This window comes from Manihot esculenta, chromosome 13 (assembly GCF_001659605.2).
Source record: "Manihot esculenta cultivar AM560-2 chromosome 13, M.esculenta_v8, whole genome shotgun sequence".
In the NCBI taxonomy this organism is placed as follows: domain Eukaryota; kingdom Viridiplantae; phylum Streptophyta; class Magnoliopsida; order Malpighiales; family Euphorbiaceae; genus Manihot; species Manihot esculenta.
The window spans coordinates 3,430,568-3,446,906 of NC_035173.2; the positions used below are offsets into that span (position 1 = coordinate 3,430,568).

The 16,339-nt window shown below is 32.9% G+C and overlaps 2 protein-coding genes across 6 annotated transcripts; both read right to left on the reverse strand.

Moving 5' to 3' along the window:
- Positions 1-6,917: 6,917 nt before the first annotated feature.
- On the reverse strand, positions 6,918-7,861 carry LOC122721542 (cyclin-dependent protein kinase inhibitor SMR6-like). Its single transcript, XM_043949431.1, has one exon. The coding sequence runs from the start codon at positions 7,419-7,421 to the stop codon at positions 7,104-7,106; it is 318 nt and encodes a 105-aa protein (XP_043805366.1). The 5' UTR covers positions 7,422-7,861; the 3' UTR covers positions 6,918-7,103.
- A 2,158-nt stretch (positions 7,862-10,019) lies between these two features.
- On the reverse strand, positions 10,020-15,821 carry LOC110629550 (glutamate--glyoxylate aminotransferase 2). Of its 5 annotated transcripts, none has more exons than XM_021776571.2 (14): positions 15,477-15,821; positions 14,779-14,957; positions 13,974-14,039; positions 13,767-13,884; positions 13,278-13,359; positions 13,051-13,180; positions 12,752-12,910; positions 12,262-12,435; positions 12,052-12,183; positions 11,591-11,653; positions 11,441-11,505; positions 11,087-11,178; positions 10,819-10,975; positions 10,020-10,362 (listed from the first exon to the last, which is right to left on the reverse strand). In XM_021776571.2, the coding sequence occupies exons 2-14, from the start codon at positions 14,893-14,895 to the stop codon at positions 10,233-10,235; spliced, it is 1,485 nt and encodes a 494-aa protein (XP_021632263.1). In that variant the 5' UTR covers positions 14,896-14,957; positions 15,477-15,821; the 3' UTR covers positions 10,020-10,232. The 5 variants fall into 5 exon arrangements, with proteins under 5 accessions (XP_021632263.1, XP_021632266.1, XP_021632264.1 ...); XM_021776574.2 differs by having other exon boundaries at positions 13,051-13,138; positions 15,477-15,819; XM_021776572.2 differs by having other exon boundaries at positions 15,377-15,484.
- Between the last annotated feature and the right edge of the window lie 518 nt (positions 15,822-16,339).

Consider the following 16,339-nt stretch of genomic DNA (forward strand, 5'->3'; position numbering starts at 1 on the left):
GGGAAAAGCAAAACAAAATTTAGTTGGATAAAACTATGAAGAAAGCAGTCCCAGTACTTCACCCATGACAAAGGAAGAACAACTCAAGTATAAATGAAAAACAAGAATTTCATTAAAAGAAAAGTTTCATTACAGCGCGTTACAAATACCCACATAACAGAACGAAAAGCTATCCTTAGAGGATTTACATGACCAGATACATCGTCTGCGTTTACATCACTATCACCTATCATTATCCTAGTTTTCGATACAGAGGAACTCTTCAATATGGGAAACGAGCTCGGTAGGTCGGCCGAACCCTGCTTCGTTATTATAGGAGAACTGAATAAGTTGATTCCCATAAGCGTTTCTCACTGTTCCCCTTTGGACAAATATTCGGTTGCCCAAGTGTGATGCACGGTACATTCGAACAAGCTCAGATATTATATGCTGTTCGAATGTCACGCATGAAAAATATAAGTCTTCGAGTTACGACCTCAAGAAGATCACAGAGCAGATGTTCGAAAGTATCGTCGGAAGCTTGACTGAGTGCAGCAGATCTCAGCCTTTCATAATACAGGTACTTCACACCAAAGGGAGTAATAAATTGATCATTTTCGCCACTTCCATTTATATCAAAAGAAGATAACCTGGACGTCGGGGAAATTTCCTCCTCGAAGGAAGATAAAGTCAAAACAGACCTCTCAGCAGCCCATAGCCTCTTTGGAGCCCGAACAACAACCAAAGGAGGAGGCCAGCCAGACGATCTGGGTAAAACAGCTTCAACGACCTGCCAAATGACTCCACCCATCAACCGCCCTGCTAGAAGGACCTCAAAAGCAACATTCAGACCCTCTCGAGGTAATATCGGATTTTCAAAAGTTTTGGACTGATCCATCTTCATCTCAGGTGCTGCAAAAAGTTCCAAACAGAGACAAGTCAAGATAATTTTTTGTCAAAATAATGAAAGCAAGGTTAAAGCAAACCCCTGGGGCAGCAAAGCAATGAAACCCACGGCTCACCTTAATCCGTTTGAAGAAGGCGTCAAATACATCCTTTGCGGATAAAACAGGAGAATCTCGCTGGAAGAAAAGACTCCTTTTCCCCGACAAAGGGCCTAGAAGTGAAGAAGAGTCAACACTGATATATACTCGAAATCTAAAGTCTTAGCGCAAAGCAACTCTAGACTCTAAGCCCACGGTGTCAGGATCCTTAAAAGACATTCATGGAAAAGAAAAAAGAAGCATGTCCAGGCGATAATGACAAGGAAGTAAAGAAGAACAGAGTATCTGAGAGGTAAAGAAAGACCAGAGAGGGAAAGAGGCAGATAGGATTCAAGAAATGAGGAATGACAAAAAGATGAAAGGGAGTTATGAAGGCATCTGTACGCGAACAGACGCGGTCATAATGGTTCTTGATATTCACCCCCTCGGCAGTCAGAGCAATAACTACCGAGAAGGTGAAGGGGCAATTGATGACCGCTGGATTCCTTCATCCCGGTCCAGGGCCTCGACCACAACCTAAAGCCCACAAAGTAAAGGCCCACGTACTTGGCACCCAAAGCAAGCCCGGCTCATCTAACTTCCAAGGCCGGGCTCGACCAAACCTCCTCGTCCAGATCGACCCAGTCCGCTCAAAACAGACCCTTCCTCTCTGGCCCAACTCTCGGCCCGACCCAGTATCCAGAATGATACTCACCAGACAGCATGGCAGATTCGCTTGAACGTACGCACAGGGAGAATCAGAGGCCGTTACGCATGGGACAGACGCCTGATACCCTCGTACGCCCGAATCTGCATGGCAGAGACGCGTGGCCCAATCCTGGAGAGACCTTTACACGTCACCAGCAAGCAAGACGAAATGGATAAAAGGGGAGTCCCCTCCTTAGAATGTTTAAGTTTTATGATTCAATACAAAAACCCTTGTAAACCCCTATTCTATTGGATCTCAGATCATCAGATTACAATAAGATATCTTAATTAATTTGAATTTAAGGATTAAGATTAAACATAAGTTTTATTCATTATATTTTTTTATTTTTTTTAATTGTAACTAAATTTATTAATAGAAAATTTAAAATAAAAATACAATTTTGCTTTAATTAATTAATGTATTTTATTTCAATTAAATTTAGTCTTAAATTTAAATGAAATTGACTCACTGTAGAAAAACATTATTCAATATAACTATTTTATAAATAATATTATACATTTAATCTATCTATTTTATAAATAATTATTATTTTAAAAAAATTTATACTTCCTGTTTTTGCGATTTTAAAGCGCGGTATAAAGTGCGATAAAGAATTGATTTATCCAGATTTTAAAAAAAATATTTCAGAAAAAACCCAAAAAAAATAAAAATATAAGTAGCTTTAATGGATCCTGCTTGGCGAATATCTTTCGTTCTCCATTTTTTTTTTTTTCCCTTCCTCTAAAGCCAGGCTGTATTTTTCAATGAGCTTTTGTCATCTTTCACTGTCCCTTTTGGAGCAGAGAAAACTTTTTATTCATTTATGAAGTGTGAATTTTTCTCTCCCCCTCTTGAATGTTTATACATACGTTTTTTTCAGCTTTATTTAGTTTTTCTGTATAGATTTATGCTTCAAAGACTAGGGATTCTGGATATAGATATGTAAACTCTGGACTTTGTTCTCATCAGTGAGAATACTTTAAATGGTGGTTCATGTTTCTTGCTACGAAAGAGGGATTTAACTTTTTCATGACTCTAAGCAGCTCTGGGTTCACAGAGCCAATTCTCCTGTAGACTGTTGATTCTCAAAGACCAGTAAGATCAACGGCGCCAGTCTGAGCACTTTTTCGGTGTCCACAGTGGGACTCAAGCTCATCTGATATTGTCTCGGTTGCGTTTGGCTTTTCTTGAGTTGATTTTGTTATGGGAACGATCTACGTATGGGGTCTCCTTTTAGGCCTCAATATGATGATTTCCCCTCCATTGCTGTAGTGACATGGTTCTCCTGCAAATTTGATTTTGGTGGTGCGGCTGGTGTTTTTTCTTTGTTCATCTTTTGGAAGCCTTCAGCTCAGGTAGTAGCTGAGCGATTTCTTGATTGTGTTGGAGATTTGGTTTTGAGGGGCAAGTCGATTGTGATCGGCAATTCCTGTTTAAGGACTTGCCCTTTTGTCTATTGGGTTTGAATTTGAAATGGGCTGTAGGCCTAATCGGTTGTGGGCCCCAATTTTTTACAAATGAAATTTTATCTTTAGCAAAAAAGAAAGCTTTAAATGAGAAGTAAAATAAAATTATGCTAATAATTTGTCATTATAATAATAAAGAATTGAAATTAAAAATACATCATTTAAGTTTTTCTAAAAATAACTTATATAAAAATATTAAATAAATAATTTCATAATTTGTTTGTAATATTAAAAAATAATGTGTTCCATTTCAAAAAAAAAAGTGTTAATTATATACAAAAAAATTAATTATATTCATTAAATTTTTAAAAATTTGATATTTTCTTTTAAAATACGACCCCTCCCAAACAATAATTTTTAGATAATTTTCTTTTTCTAAAATATCAATTACTTTGAGAATTTCAAGATAACATTAATTATTATTTGTTTTATATATTCTCATTAATTTTTAAGTGATTTAATACTAATATATGAAAAAATTTTGATTTTTTTAGGATAAATTATTATAATTTTTTTAAAAATTAAAGATGCTTCTTTTATTTCATAATTTTTTTCAATCTTTTTATTTTTAATTATTTTAAAATTATTATTTATTTTTTTACATCATAATAATATATAAATTAATTATTATAGTCCTATTTAATTTAATTTTATTTTTTAAAAAATCTCTTAAAATATCTCTTAGTATTTAATAAAATATAATATTTTTAAAATAAATATAATTAAAAAATTAATAAAAAAATATTTTTTTATATATATAAAAAAATAAAATAAACAAGAAGGAGTATTACTCTTATTGATTTAAATAAATAAATTTTAAATGTCAAATATTATGAGACGGAGGTAGTAGTAAGTTATTTTCCTTTAAAAATTATTTAATTAATCAAAAAAATATTTTTTATTTATAATTTTTAAAATATCTGAAACATTAAAAAATGTAAAATAAATGGATCCTAAGTTTGTAATTCTTTTATATATATATATATTTTTTTTCTCGGAAGGGAAATTTCTTAAAAGGGGATGGACTTTTTAACTTGTTGGAAGCTGAATGGCTGAAACAGATTTCTTATGGCTGAAATAGTGATCAAAACTCATGACAATTTTTGCCTTTCTTTAAATCAATCAAACTTAGGACTTGGTGTAAGTTTTACTCCAAAAATCATATCTTTTGATTTTTTTTTTTTTACTTTGGAATAATTTCAAAGATCAATGGCTTTATTTATTCATTTGTCTTACAGACAAAGAGAAAACTGAGTTCAAATGATGAAAGTAAAAGATACAAAATTCAAATCATGTAAGAATAGATGTCGCTTTTTGAAGCATTTATTACAAAGTTTGTTTTCTTTATGCTTGGCCATGTAAGAAGCCCACTAGAAAATATTTTGGGGTAGCCCTTTGAAAAGAGAGAGAAGATGAAGATGAAACCCTAACCCTAACCCTAGGCAGGCAAAAGCTTGACAGAAAATGGCTGTTCATGGTTCAAACTGGTGTTTATGAGCCCACAGCCATTAACCCTAAACATGTTCAAAGTACCATGAGGAAGTTGACAAATGAATACTGTGGTGGGTCTCTCAAACTCTCTCAAGTTCTCTGATCTAATAAATGTCTTTCTGACAACCTTGCAATTAAATTTTCTGTCAAAATTCTTGCTCTCTTTCAGACAAGAAATATTAATTGCTTCAATATATAGTCACCCCAATTTAGATTTTCATCTTTCTTTTACATTCAGATTTAAAGGCAATTCAATTGCTGTAAATATAAATGGGTTTCTTACAAGATTTTTGCATTATAGAGTTCCAAACTTGAAGATTAAGATTTATTAATATCGTGTATGTTTGCTAATAAAAAGAAAGTTGAATGGAAATTTAATTAGAGTTTTATAATGAATACAACATTATATTTATTAAATACAATAATTTATTATTAAATTCACTTTAATAATATAAAAATTTATGGTTTATAAAAAAAGTTTTGAAATGTATTTCTAATTGAGCATTCGGTCGATTCAATTTAAAATAATTTAATTGAATAAACTAAAAATCAAAATTTTAGTATTTATAAAAATTAAATCGAATCGATTTTAATCAGAAACTGAATCAAATTAAATTATTTTGATTCGATTCGATTGTTTTAATTTTTAATAATTTTTTTTATTTTTTATACTTTATTTATTTTAAAATTTAATTAAAATATTTTAATTTTAATATGATTTAATTTCGCTAAATTATTAAAAATAATATATTATTATTACTAATCGGTTCGGTTTAATTTTTTTATTTTTTTTATCAAAATCGAATCAAATCAAAATAATTAAAATTTTTAAAATTAAAATTTAAATCAAAATAAAAAATCGAAATAAAATTTTAAATTAATTTAATTTAAGAGATTTTTTAATTTTAATTGAATACTACTCGCCTAATCGATAGGAATATAATTTAATTATTCTTAATCAATAGGAATATGATTTAATTAATGTGTGGTTCCGGAACTAAACACATCTATTAATCCAAACTTGTTCGCAAAGAGCATGTTCTTACATAATTATCTCGAATTTAAAATAAAATTTGTTCCCTTGTCTCCATTAGTGGTAAAAAATGTCCGAAAAGTATAATAATATATCCAAAACATATATGAAACTCTCCATGTGGCCACCAATAATATTAGCACTTAATCCACTAATTTAAAAATCCAAAACTCAGAACTAAATGCCAAGTAAAGATTCTCAGAGATTAGACGTGGTGCAACAAGATTGCCTCAGTGACTGCTCCGATCCCGAGGAAGCTTTTCTTTATTGCACAAAATAAACCCAAGATTAGGTGACCCTCCCCTTCTCACAGTTTTGTGATAAACATTCCATATTAATTATAAAATAAATTATTTATTTAAATATATTATTATATAATATGAAATTTGAATTTTATTTATAATAATTTTAACTGTTATTAAACTGTAGATAGTTATATAAATCTTAAAATATAGCGGTTAGATTAGAGACTATACGTGGATATTTAAGTGACAAGGTCAATTATTGGACAGGAAAAGTTGAGGTTGAAAGTGTTTGAACAAGGTCTATTCAAGCTCACATAGGATTCTAATCTCTATATATATACATATACCAATCCACATGCATGTTATTTGTCTTAAATAAAAAAGGTTTATCACAAAAGCAATGTCGGGGAGAACCTTCCCACTAATGTCATAAGAGTCCGACGTGGGTGGTGGGTCAAACACTGAAACTACTCTTCTTGTTAGGTCAAAAGAAGAGGGTGGTGGTGTGGATGAGGGTTAGAGTCCACGAAAAGTTGTGGGTCTTCATAGTTATGTGGCTAAATTTGGAGTCAAATCTATGGAGCCGTGAAGCAGCCGTGCAGCAGCTTCTTACCAGTGAAAAGGATTGCCCTTTTGCCTTTACTTGCTTGCATTTGACAACTTTTGGATGCTTGTTTAGATATTGACTTGCATGTCACATTGGTTTGCGCATGGACATGAACAGAGAAAAAATTGTACTGAGATGTAATAAAGAAAATAAAGAAGATAAGAACATCTGACTTAAACCAATCACCTTTGTCTTTAACTTCAGATTTCAGATCATAAATTGTTGAAGAGTTGAAAACACTCATGCTCGCTTTAGAGTGATCAATTCTCTTAAGATTTTTAGGGGAGAGCAAAGCATGATTCATGGGTTCTCCATGCAAGAGCGGACTAAACTTGTTCATAATAAATAACTCTAACAAGAAGCTTGAGAGAGAGATGAGAGAGAGAGCAAATCCCTACAGGAGCTTCAAAAGCAAACTAAAATTCTAGCTTTTATTTACTTATACAAGCTGTATACAAAGCTCCCTAAAATAAACACTAGCTAAAAAGAGCCCTAACTGAGAAACCAGAAGAAAAGTGCGAGAGAATCGGAAATGAAAAAGAAGCAAATGGTCTGAACTTAATAATCATCAATCAATCAGTTAACCATTTTCAATTAACATGGCGTATAAAAACAGTTTCCAAATCAGGAGGAGGAGTAAAGAACTCTCTATTGTAATTACATTTCAAAGTAGCTTTCCGCTTCTTAGGAGCCAGAGGGCAAGTCAGTCTCGTCGGAATTCTAGCATCTTCACTTGTCGGTGTGGTGGTCGTCGAACACTCATCACCACTACTTTCGCTTTCCTTCTCCACAGGATTCGTAAAAATGGGCTTTAAAGGAGCTCTTAAAGGAATACCAGCAATAACCCATTTTTTAGCATCCAATTCCAACGTCCCAGAATCAACTTGAGGCTTCCCTGAGAAACCCATGTTTTGGATCGAAGAAACAAAGAGAACCCTTCAAGTAATATAGGATTAGGAGGCTAGGAAGCTAGCCTTCAGAGAATAAGGAATAAAGTGTACAGAGAATAAAGAGAAGATGTATAGTGATCGTGTGGGGATTGGCTGAGAATCAAATGAAACCAGAAAGAAGGAAAGAAAGAAAGAAAGAAAATGGAAAGCAAAGGTTATTTTCCGAGAGAAAGAGTTCTAAAGAAGCTAGCAAGAGAGGAGGAGCGGGGAGATATATAATATCAGTACTGAAGAAGAAGAGAGAGAAAATTTGTTGAAATGGAATTGAGAAGAAAATCTTTGAAAAGAAAGAAAGAAGCTTTAAATGAGGGAAGTGTAATGGTGAATGCAGCGTTGATGCGAATTAGAAATAAGAGAGAGAGAGAAGAGAGAGAGAAAGAGAACCCGAGGAAACTCGTGACATAAGCCGATTCAAGATTAAATAAGTCAAGACTTTTTAGGGAGGAGAAGTGCCCGCGGCCGGGAATATGGCTGACCGCGGGCAGCACCACCTCCTATATTGACTTGTACGTTTCGCGCCAAAATCATTTTGCTCTGATTGGAATTATCAGAACCCACTCAACAATAATAATGATAATGATATTTTCATTATTATTATTATTAATTATTTATATTTCCTTTATCAGTCCTCATTTATTTTACAGAAAACATTAAAAATAATTTCTTAATTTTTTTTACACTTAAAATAAAAAAAAATTCTTAATGAAAAATATTTTATTATCAAACTAAAAATAAAGTAATTTTTATTAAAAGTAACTCTCTAAAAATTTCTGAAATATAACAATCTTATTAGTAATATTAATATATAGATAAACAAAGCTTTAATTTTAAAAAAAATAATTATAGTTTTTTTTTTTTAAAAGCCTCTTAGTATTGCAATTTAATGTTGCCTCCTGATCGTGATGTGGGTGCAGAAGCATTGAGAGAGCTTGGCTCAGTCAGATCCAGATGGGATATATGTATTTGGCAACAAAAAATTAATAATAAAACTTGTGTTTGCAGTTCTCTTTTAAAGGCATGAATGATCTGTGGAAGTAAAGTTTCCTCTTTTGGTAAAAAAGGACTTTGTGGATAAGTTCAATGCAGTGTTCCAAACTCATGTATATGCATTCTGGCATGCAGTGGAGATTATTTAGTGTTACCCTATTTGTCTATGGTGCAATATCTTTTTTTTTTTTAATTTTTTTTTATCAAAGAAAGAAAAGATTCATTAACAAGAGACTGAATATATGATGAATCAAAGAAAGAAACTTTCTCATTTTCCTCCTTATTGCCTTTCACCATTACCATGAAATTTGAAATTCAATAAAATAAAATAAAATAAATCTCAGCCTGCAGATGGGGAGGAAGATCCATGCTCCATATTAGAAGAAAGTCATTCCTTACCTAAAGCTGACAGATAAATCCACTTATGTTTAGGACCAATCGATTAATTTGATTTAAAATTAAATTGAATTAAATAAATTGAAAATTAAAATTTTAGTATTTATAAAAATCAAATCAAATCGATTTTAATCAGAAATCGAATCGAATTAAACCAGTTTGATTCGATTCGATTCGATTTGATCAGTTTAAATTTTTAATAAATTTTTTATTTTTATACTTTATTTTTATTATTTTAAAATTTAATTAAAATATTTTAACCTTAATATGATTTAATCTTTATATTATGAAAAATAATATATTATTATTACTAATCGGTTCGATTTAATTTCTTTAATTTTTTCTCATCAAAATTAAATCCAACTAAAATAATTGAAATTTTTAAAATTAAAAATTAAACCGAATCAAAATGAATAAAAAATTAAATTAAAATTTTAAATTAATTTAATTTAATTAATTTTATCAATTTAAATTAAATGGCTCGCTCCTACTTATTTCAATAACAATAATGAAGCTTATTTCAATAACAATAATGAAGCTGCTTTTTGAAAAAAACAAAAGAAAAAAAGAAAAGAAAAGAAAAGCGGCTAGCCTCTAATCTAAAGAAAACCATTAATGGAGTAGTTTTTGTTTTTTTTTCTTAAAATGGAGAGGTCTTATAATAGGTTTGAAATGTATTCTTAGATTCCCATTTCCCATTTTCAAACAAGAATTCAGATCCCACCTATTGAACTAGGGTTTAAAAAATAATAAAAATAATAACAGTAATAAATGACTCTAATATAAGCTCAACTATATGAATTTAATAATTATTAAATTAAATATTTATATAAAAATTAGATGTATTTTTTTTTCTTGTCACATGTTATAAAAGATTCCTCAATAATGAGTAGATGTTAGAATTATAGCAAAGCCAAAAAGGAGGTTTGATTTCATCTTCAAAAGTGACTTTGTTATAAATGGTCGAGTTACTTTTTTATATTCGATATTCCATTTCCTCATCAGATGCTAAAAGCTGTTTTCTTTTAGATGTCATTTCAGAGTTAAACTCAGAACGCTCTTCATCTTTACTTGTTAGTTGGAAAGCTGTTCTTTGAGCTATGGAGGATAGGCCCTCAGCTGCTGAATCAGTCTAATATTTAATTATAATGGGATTCTACATGAGTCCTACCATAATTATTAATCATCCCCAAAAATTTCCTTCAACTTCAATTATTGTTACAACACAATATATGCTCCACAATCTGAGGGATGATGTTAGCAGCAGAATGAAATCTGTAACTGAACTTATGTTTATGGCCAGATAGAGGTAATTCAAGGAGATTTATCAAATGATGTGAAGTAGCTGAAAAATATGATACAATTTGCTGGAATTTGAAACATTTCTTAGATTCTTGAATAACCCCTATGTTCATCATATTCCTCCATGAACTCATCATTGAACTTCTTGAAACTGGCCATGATCACCGGCATATCTTCCTCCGCCGGTAAAATGGTAGTTCTTAAGTGAAAAACCCTACAATGAACAGTTAGACTGGCCATGAGACACTGTCATTTCAGCACTGTTTATGCACAGTTTTATATCACAGAACACCATGCAAGCACAGGAGGGTGAGGCTTGAAATTGAGAGAGACAGAGACAGAATACAAACTCACTTCCAGAAACCAGAAGGAAGAAAAAAAAAATCCTTTTTTCTCTTCACAAGCACTTGATTCAACTTCAGTGCAAATGCAAATACCCAGATGTATAGCAGGCAATCTGGAACTAGACTACAGCCGAGAAAAACTCGAATGGCTGTACATTTAGAGAACATTGTTGGTTTCTTCAAATGGGCTGAACTATCAGAAAGAATTCAATAGGAAATGGCCTCTACAACTTCAGCTAAGAACATCCTAAAAATCTCCCCAAGAGGATTCTCAAATGGAACTCAAAACTTTCAATTTAAAATTAAAATAACTAATAATCAAGTACCCTTCTTTTTGTCCAAATCCTGAACCCGGAACTGTGGAGATTCCTGTGGCTTCCAAAAGCTTGAGGCAGTAGAAAACATCAGGAACTTTTCCAGCCTTTTTTGAAGAATCTATTGCTTTAGGTGGCAACCGAATTTGAGGGAATGAATACATGGCACCTGCAACCAAATTCATAATGTTCATATAACGACCAACAAGTCAAAACTGTAAAATGGGAGGAGTCCTATAAAATTCAACATATTAATAAATTTAAGAAAACAACTATTTACCTTCTGTGAAATTGCACACTACAATTCTGCAGCTGTTGAATCCATCTGTCATAATCCTTGCCCTTCTCCTCAGTGATTCAAGGATTCCTTTGCTGTATGTTTCAACATACATAAACACCATTATTCACCACTCAAAGGGGCCCCTTAATAACTTCATGGTGGACATTAACATTCCAGAAAAAACATCTTATTCTAATTTTTTTTTTCAGCTAGAATCAGGTTTGATGAAAATAACTGCTATATCAATGACCAAAAATATTTTTGTGGTGTATTGTTCCTCAAAGCTTCTATTGGAAAATCACAATGGCCATGTCAGATTTTTCACTCGTTTAAAAATTATTTTAGCAGGCATACCTCTCCCTAATATAATGCTCATATGAAATATCTCCAGGTTTAGGCGGGTTGACCATCAACCCCATCTGCAAACAAAAAGGAAGTTTTCTTACTCGGATAATAATTAGAACAGAGAATAGAAGCACCATAGCAAATTTATGTCCAACTTACAAATATCTGGGCAGGCACAGGACTGAGTGATATGGATGCAACCTTATAAATCTCATCCACCGTCTGCAAGATCAAATCATAAGAAAAAAAGGATACAAGTGTCAGTAGTCTAAATATTACTGGGTTTGAAGGATCATAAATGCAAGCATGTGATGACTATATAGATTAAAAGGGAAAAAAAACACAAACTCTTGCTTGTAATAGAATCAATTCAGTTGTCTTTGTAAATGGTATCAGATAGTAAAAGTTGACTAATGTCAATACGAGATGCTAGTAGAATTCTGATTGATTGCACTTTTCTTTTTTTTTTTTTTGTTCTTTCTAGTTTCTACAGTTTACATGTTCTTTTCTGTTTCTGTTCTCGAATTAAGTTGTTTAGGCTATGAAAGCATAAATTAATATTTGCAAGAACCGCCTGGTTGCATCTCAAGACCATGAAAATTTTTACTTTGAAAGCGAACCTGTGGAGGAATGTTGGTCATCTCAAAGTATCCACCCCGCTGTCCGCATTCACCCCAATATCCTTTGGAGACTGTGTGGAAAGAAACGAGTTGGATTTCCTTGCTTATTGGTGGCCCCATATCCATCAAAACCTTCAAAAAATCATGAGGAGAATAGAATATTATAACATTTGAAACCCTGGCCAGCTCTAGAAGTAAAAGGATATTTACCTTTCTAGCACTGATAAAGGGCCGCTCATCCTGATATATGTTCTGCTGATAAACTTCATCTCCAAGAAGGACCAGGTTTTCTTGGTAACAGAAGTGCAATATTTCCCTTAAATTAGCTTCACTAAGACACTGACCAGTGGGGTTGCCAGGGTTTATAATCACCATTGCTCTTACCTGATCATATTCCGATACGTATGAGATTTAGTTGGGAATCATTACAAGAAAAGTTGGCTGAGCATTTCACTAATGAAAGCAAGTTCCCAAAGAAATCTAGATAATTTTAAGGAAAGAAAGGACAAAAGATTCTCCATAAAATGATATATTTGTTTATGAGGTGATTGCTCATAGAACCACACTAACTCATAACTAAAATTCCAAGCACCCTCTTTAACCATCCATTGATCCAGTTTTCAAGCTTCACTTTTGTGTTCATAGAATGCTAGTAGATTTCCACTTGTATACATAGAAGGAAGAGTCAAAGCACACTAACAGTTAGTCCTCTAGAGCGAGCTTGAAAAACCGAATGCCGAAGGTCATTAACATCAAGACTCCAATTTGCTGTCTCTTCTAGGTAATATGGTACCAGGGAACCGCCAAACAGAGATATTGTAGCAGAGTAAAGTGGGTACTGTGGAACTGGAACCAAGATCTGCCAAAACACAAAATGGCATTGGCATCGAGAAAAGTCTCTAGCATAACAAGATGAAAGGAGAAGACAAATGAAGCAAAAGAAACATATGTTCTATCATAGAGTGCTATATTTTCACTCATTGAAGGAAAGTCCATTACCCCATCACCTTCCCCACGAATTATCGTATTCAAGATCTGCATCACACCCTTACTGGCTCCATCAGTTAGAAATATGAGTTCTGAATCACTGTCAATTGAGCAGGAATAACGATATCCCTTGAGCTCACAACTTAGGCACCACAGCTAAGTGCTAGTTTTTCAAAAAAACCAAAAAAGGAAAAAGGAAAGGAAGAAAATAATATGAGCATGACATCTAGCATTATCACCTTGGATATCCATCACGCCTTCTGATGAAATCTGCCACCTCCTTCCTAATTCCAGGGATACCTCGTGCGCCACTATAAGCACCTAAACACGTGAAAAAAAAAGTAGTTGTTTAAGGCATTGAGATAAGGGTATTGCTGTATTGGCCAGAAACAATTAAAAATTAGGAAAGCTATGTATGGAGTTGGCATTGCTTTTTGACCCATATAATGATGAAATTCAAGAGGTCAAGAACGTCGTTGCAGTGAAGAAAATAAATAAAACCAATCAGAGGAAAGCTTATTTTCATTATTCAACACAACATGCGGCTTTTAATAAGCTCAGATGACATGACAGGCTAGACTATCTGCACAAAATGTCGTTTGACTTGTAATCATCCATCTCCAAATACACATGATATGCTGAATTCTCAAATCCTTGGCACTGTTACTTCGGACCATTTAATCTTTTTACTCTTGATAATTTAAGTAAAAGGCAGGCCAAACTGATACCTAGGCCACCAGATGTCATTGAAAGGTAATGTTTAGCTCTAGCAATTGCATCCGCAGGGAAAAACAGTCCTACATTGGGATCATCCAGTAGAAATGGAGCTTGGCAGAGCGCAACCACCTGCAATAGAACATTCATTGTTTCAACTCAGACAGCACAAATACAATTATAGGAAATATCAGCATTACTCAAAGACGTGGCAACTGTACCTGGCGAGGAAAAGTCAGGGGCTTCTGTCCTAGGGCATGAGGATTGCCGACATTTGTGAAAATAATCTACAGACATGAAGTGGAAGTAGTGACGCACAGATAACCATTTAAAGGGCTACCAACATCTTGCTATGAAAATTTATCAAACTGTTTTACTAATCAAACTTTAGAGAAGTAGAATATAAAATTGTCTTTTCCCATCTTTAAAAGGAAATAAATAGCATACTTAGTTAACATTACATGACACTTTGACAATATCAGAATTTTGGCGAAAATTCACATTTCCCATTGCTTTCCTGCTGTAAGGAAATATTTTTCTTTTGTGTGCCACGCTAAACATTTATGAAATTCTATTCCTGCCACGGTGGCAATTTATGTGATCAAGTTTAATATTTTGCATGTCAGAAAGTACCCAGATTTCTTCTCAGAAGGGTTACAAACATATCAAGCAACAAAATCCCCGCAATAAGCATTTAAAAGATAACTTCAAAATACAAACAAGAGTTGCATCAAGAAAGAAATAACTGGAGGCATCCACCATTACTTGAAAGACATTGAACAAGTAAAACAAATTGCAAACTATCACCAAGTGTTAGAATAAACTAAACTCATATTGGGAGTTTTACGGAGGATCCAAAAACAAGGAGCAAATAATCATGTAAAAAGTTAATTGCAAGCTGAAATAACAACAATAGATAGCTCAATGAGCAACTGCGCTGACTAATTTTTCCAAAGAAAATAAAAACTAGAGACTAATAGAACAATATTCGTAGAGAAAGCTAAAGCAGAAGAACTCTATGTATACCTTCTTCCCTTCCTTCTGAAGCTCAGAAGCTCGAAGATACAGCTCACCTCTAACAGCATATTGAACCTTCTTCACATTTTCATTCAACGATTCATAGTCTAACGCCTTAGGTGCCATGATGTACAATAGTCTACCTTCTTATTGAAAGAACGGGGAAACCAGCAAACTCGATTCCTTACCTGAAAAGGTTTCACCGGAAGGCATTAGAATGAAACAAGCCATTAATGAAATATAAAAATGGCTGACCACTCTCAATCACAAGTAAATGACCCAATACTGCAAACTCAAAATTTCACCAAGAACAATCACAATCAAATTGAATGAACTAAGCACCATATACCTCAGATAATTAATACTATATTAAAGAGAAAGAAATGCACCAAGATGGAGAGAGCATACCCAATAAGAATAAATTCTCAAGATTACAACTTTCTCTAAAATCAGATGGAGCAAAACAGAAAAAATAAATAAATCAATCAAGAAAACAAAAAATGGGAAATGAATGGACCAATAATCAACAATATCTGCACATCTTCTGCAGCCTTTGTTTTAAAAATCCCACAACCCAGAAAGCTCGAAACAAGGAAGACGTCTCTACCCATTTGAACGTTGCAGACCATCAAAGCAAAGAATCTAGTTGCAGAAATGAATCATAAAAATAAATGCTGCAAGAGTATGAAAGTGGGCAAGTGGGGCACCTCTAAAAGAGCAAGCTGCGAGTTTTTCCAGGGAACTCCCGTGATTATAAGCCAAGTGTTAGGAGAAGGTGTAATTGTAGTGTCGGTCAATAAATGTGAGGAATGTCTTGGGCAGGACAAGCACAAAACGGCGGTTAGCAAATCCACTGAAAAGTGACAGACGGATTATTTGCGAGTTTCTGTCAAATTTTAAGGCACAAATGGGTAAACTTTGTTACGCTGGAATTGTGGTGTGGCTTAAAACCATTGAATTCTTGGTTGATAAGGAGACTTCTTGTGAAGAGTCATCTTGATTTCATGGATTTATTCCATAGTAATGTCGCTCTCAATAGCGAAAGCAGTAGCTGATGCTTCTCGTTAGAGGAAAATTATTATACATGAAGCAATCCATATAGAATTTAGGAAAATGCAAACAATATCCCATTTTTCACTTTTTTAAATCAGCATCTTCTATTATTTATCAACGAAAAATAATATGTTGATATAAATTAATTATATATTTTTTGAAATGGGAAGCGGAGATTCAAACTTACGATCTCTCAGATTTATTCGGATGTATTTACCACAATACTAAATATGTAAATATAATAAAATTATATATTATCTTTTAAATTTTTTAAAATTATTATAAGTAATCCGTTGAATATATATAATAATTTTATAATAAAATAAAATTCTGAATTATGTAAATTATTGATTTGTTTGCTTTTAGAATCAACTCAATGATCTAATATCATCGGAAGCGTTTGCAGTCACGTAATTCCAATCTCACTTCGTGCTTGGTTTTAGCTTTGATATAATTTTTTTCAATTTTTATTTCCTAAAAAAGGTTAATGAAAAATTAAAATAAATTGGTTTCAATT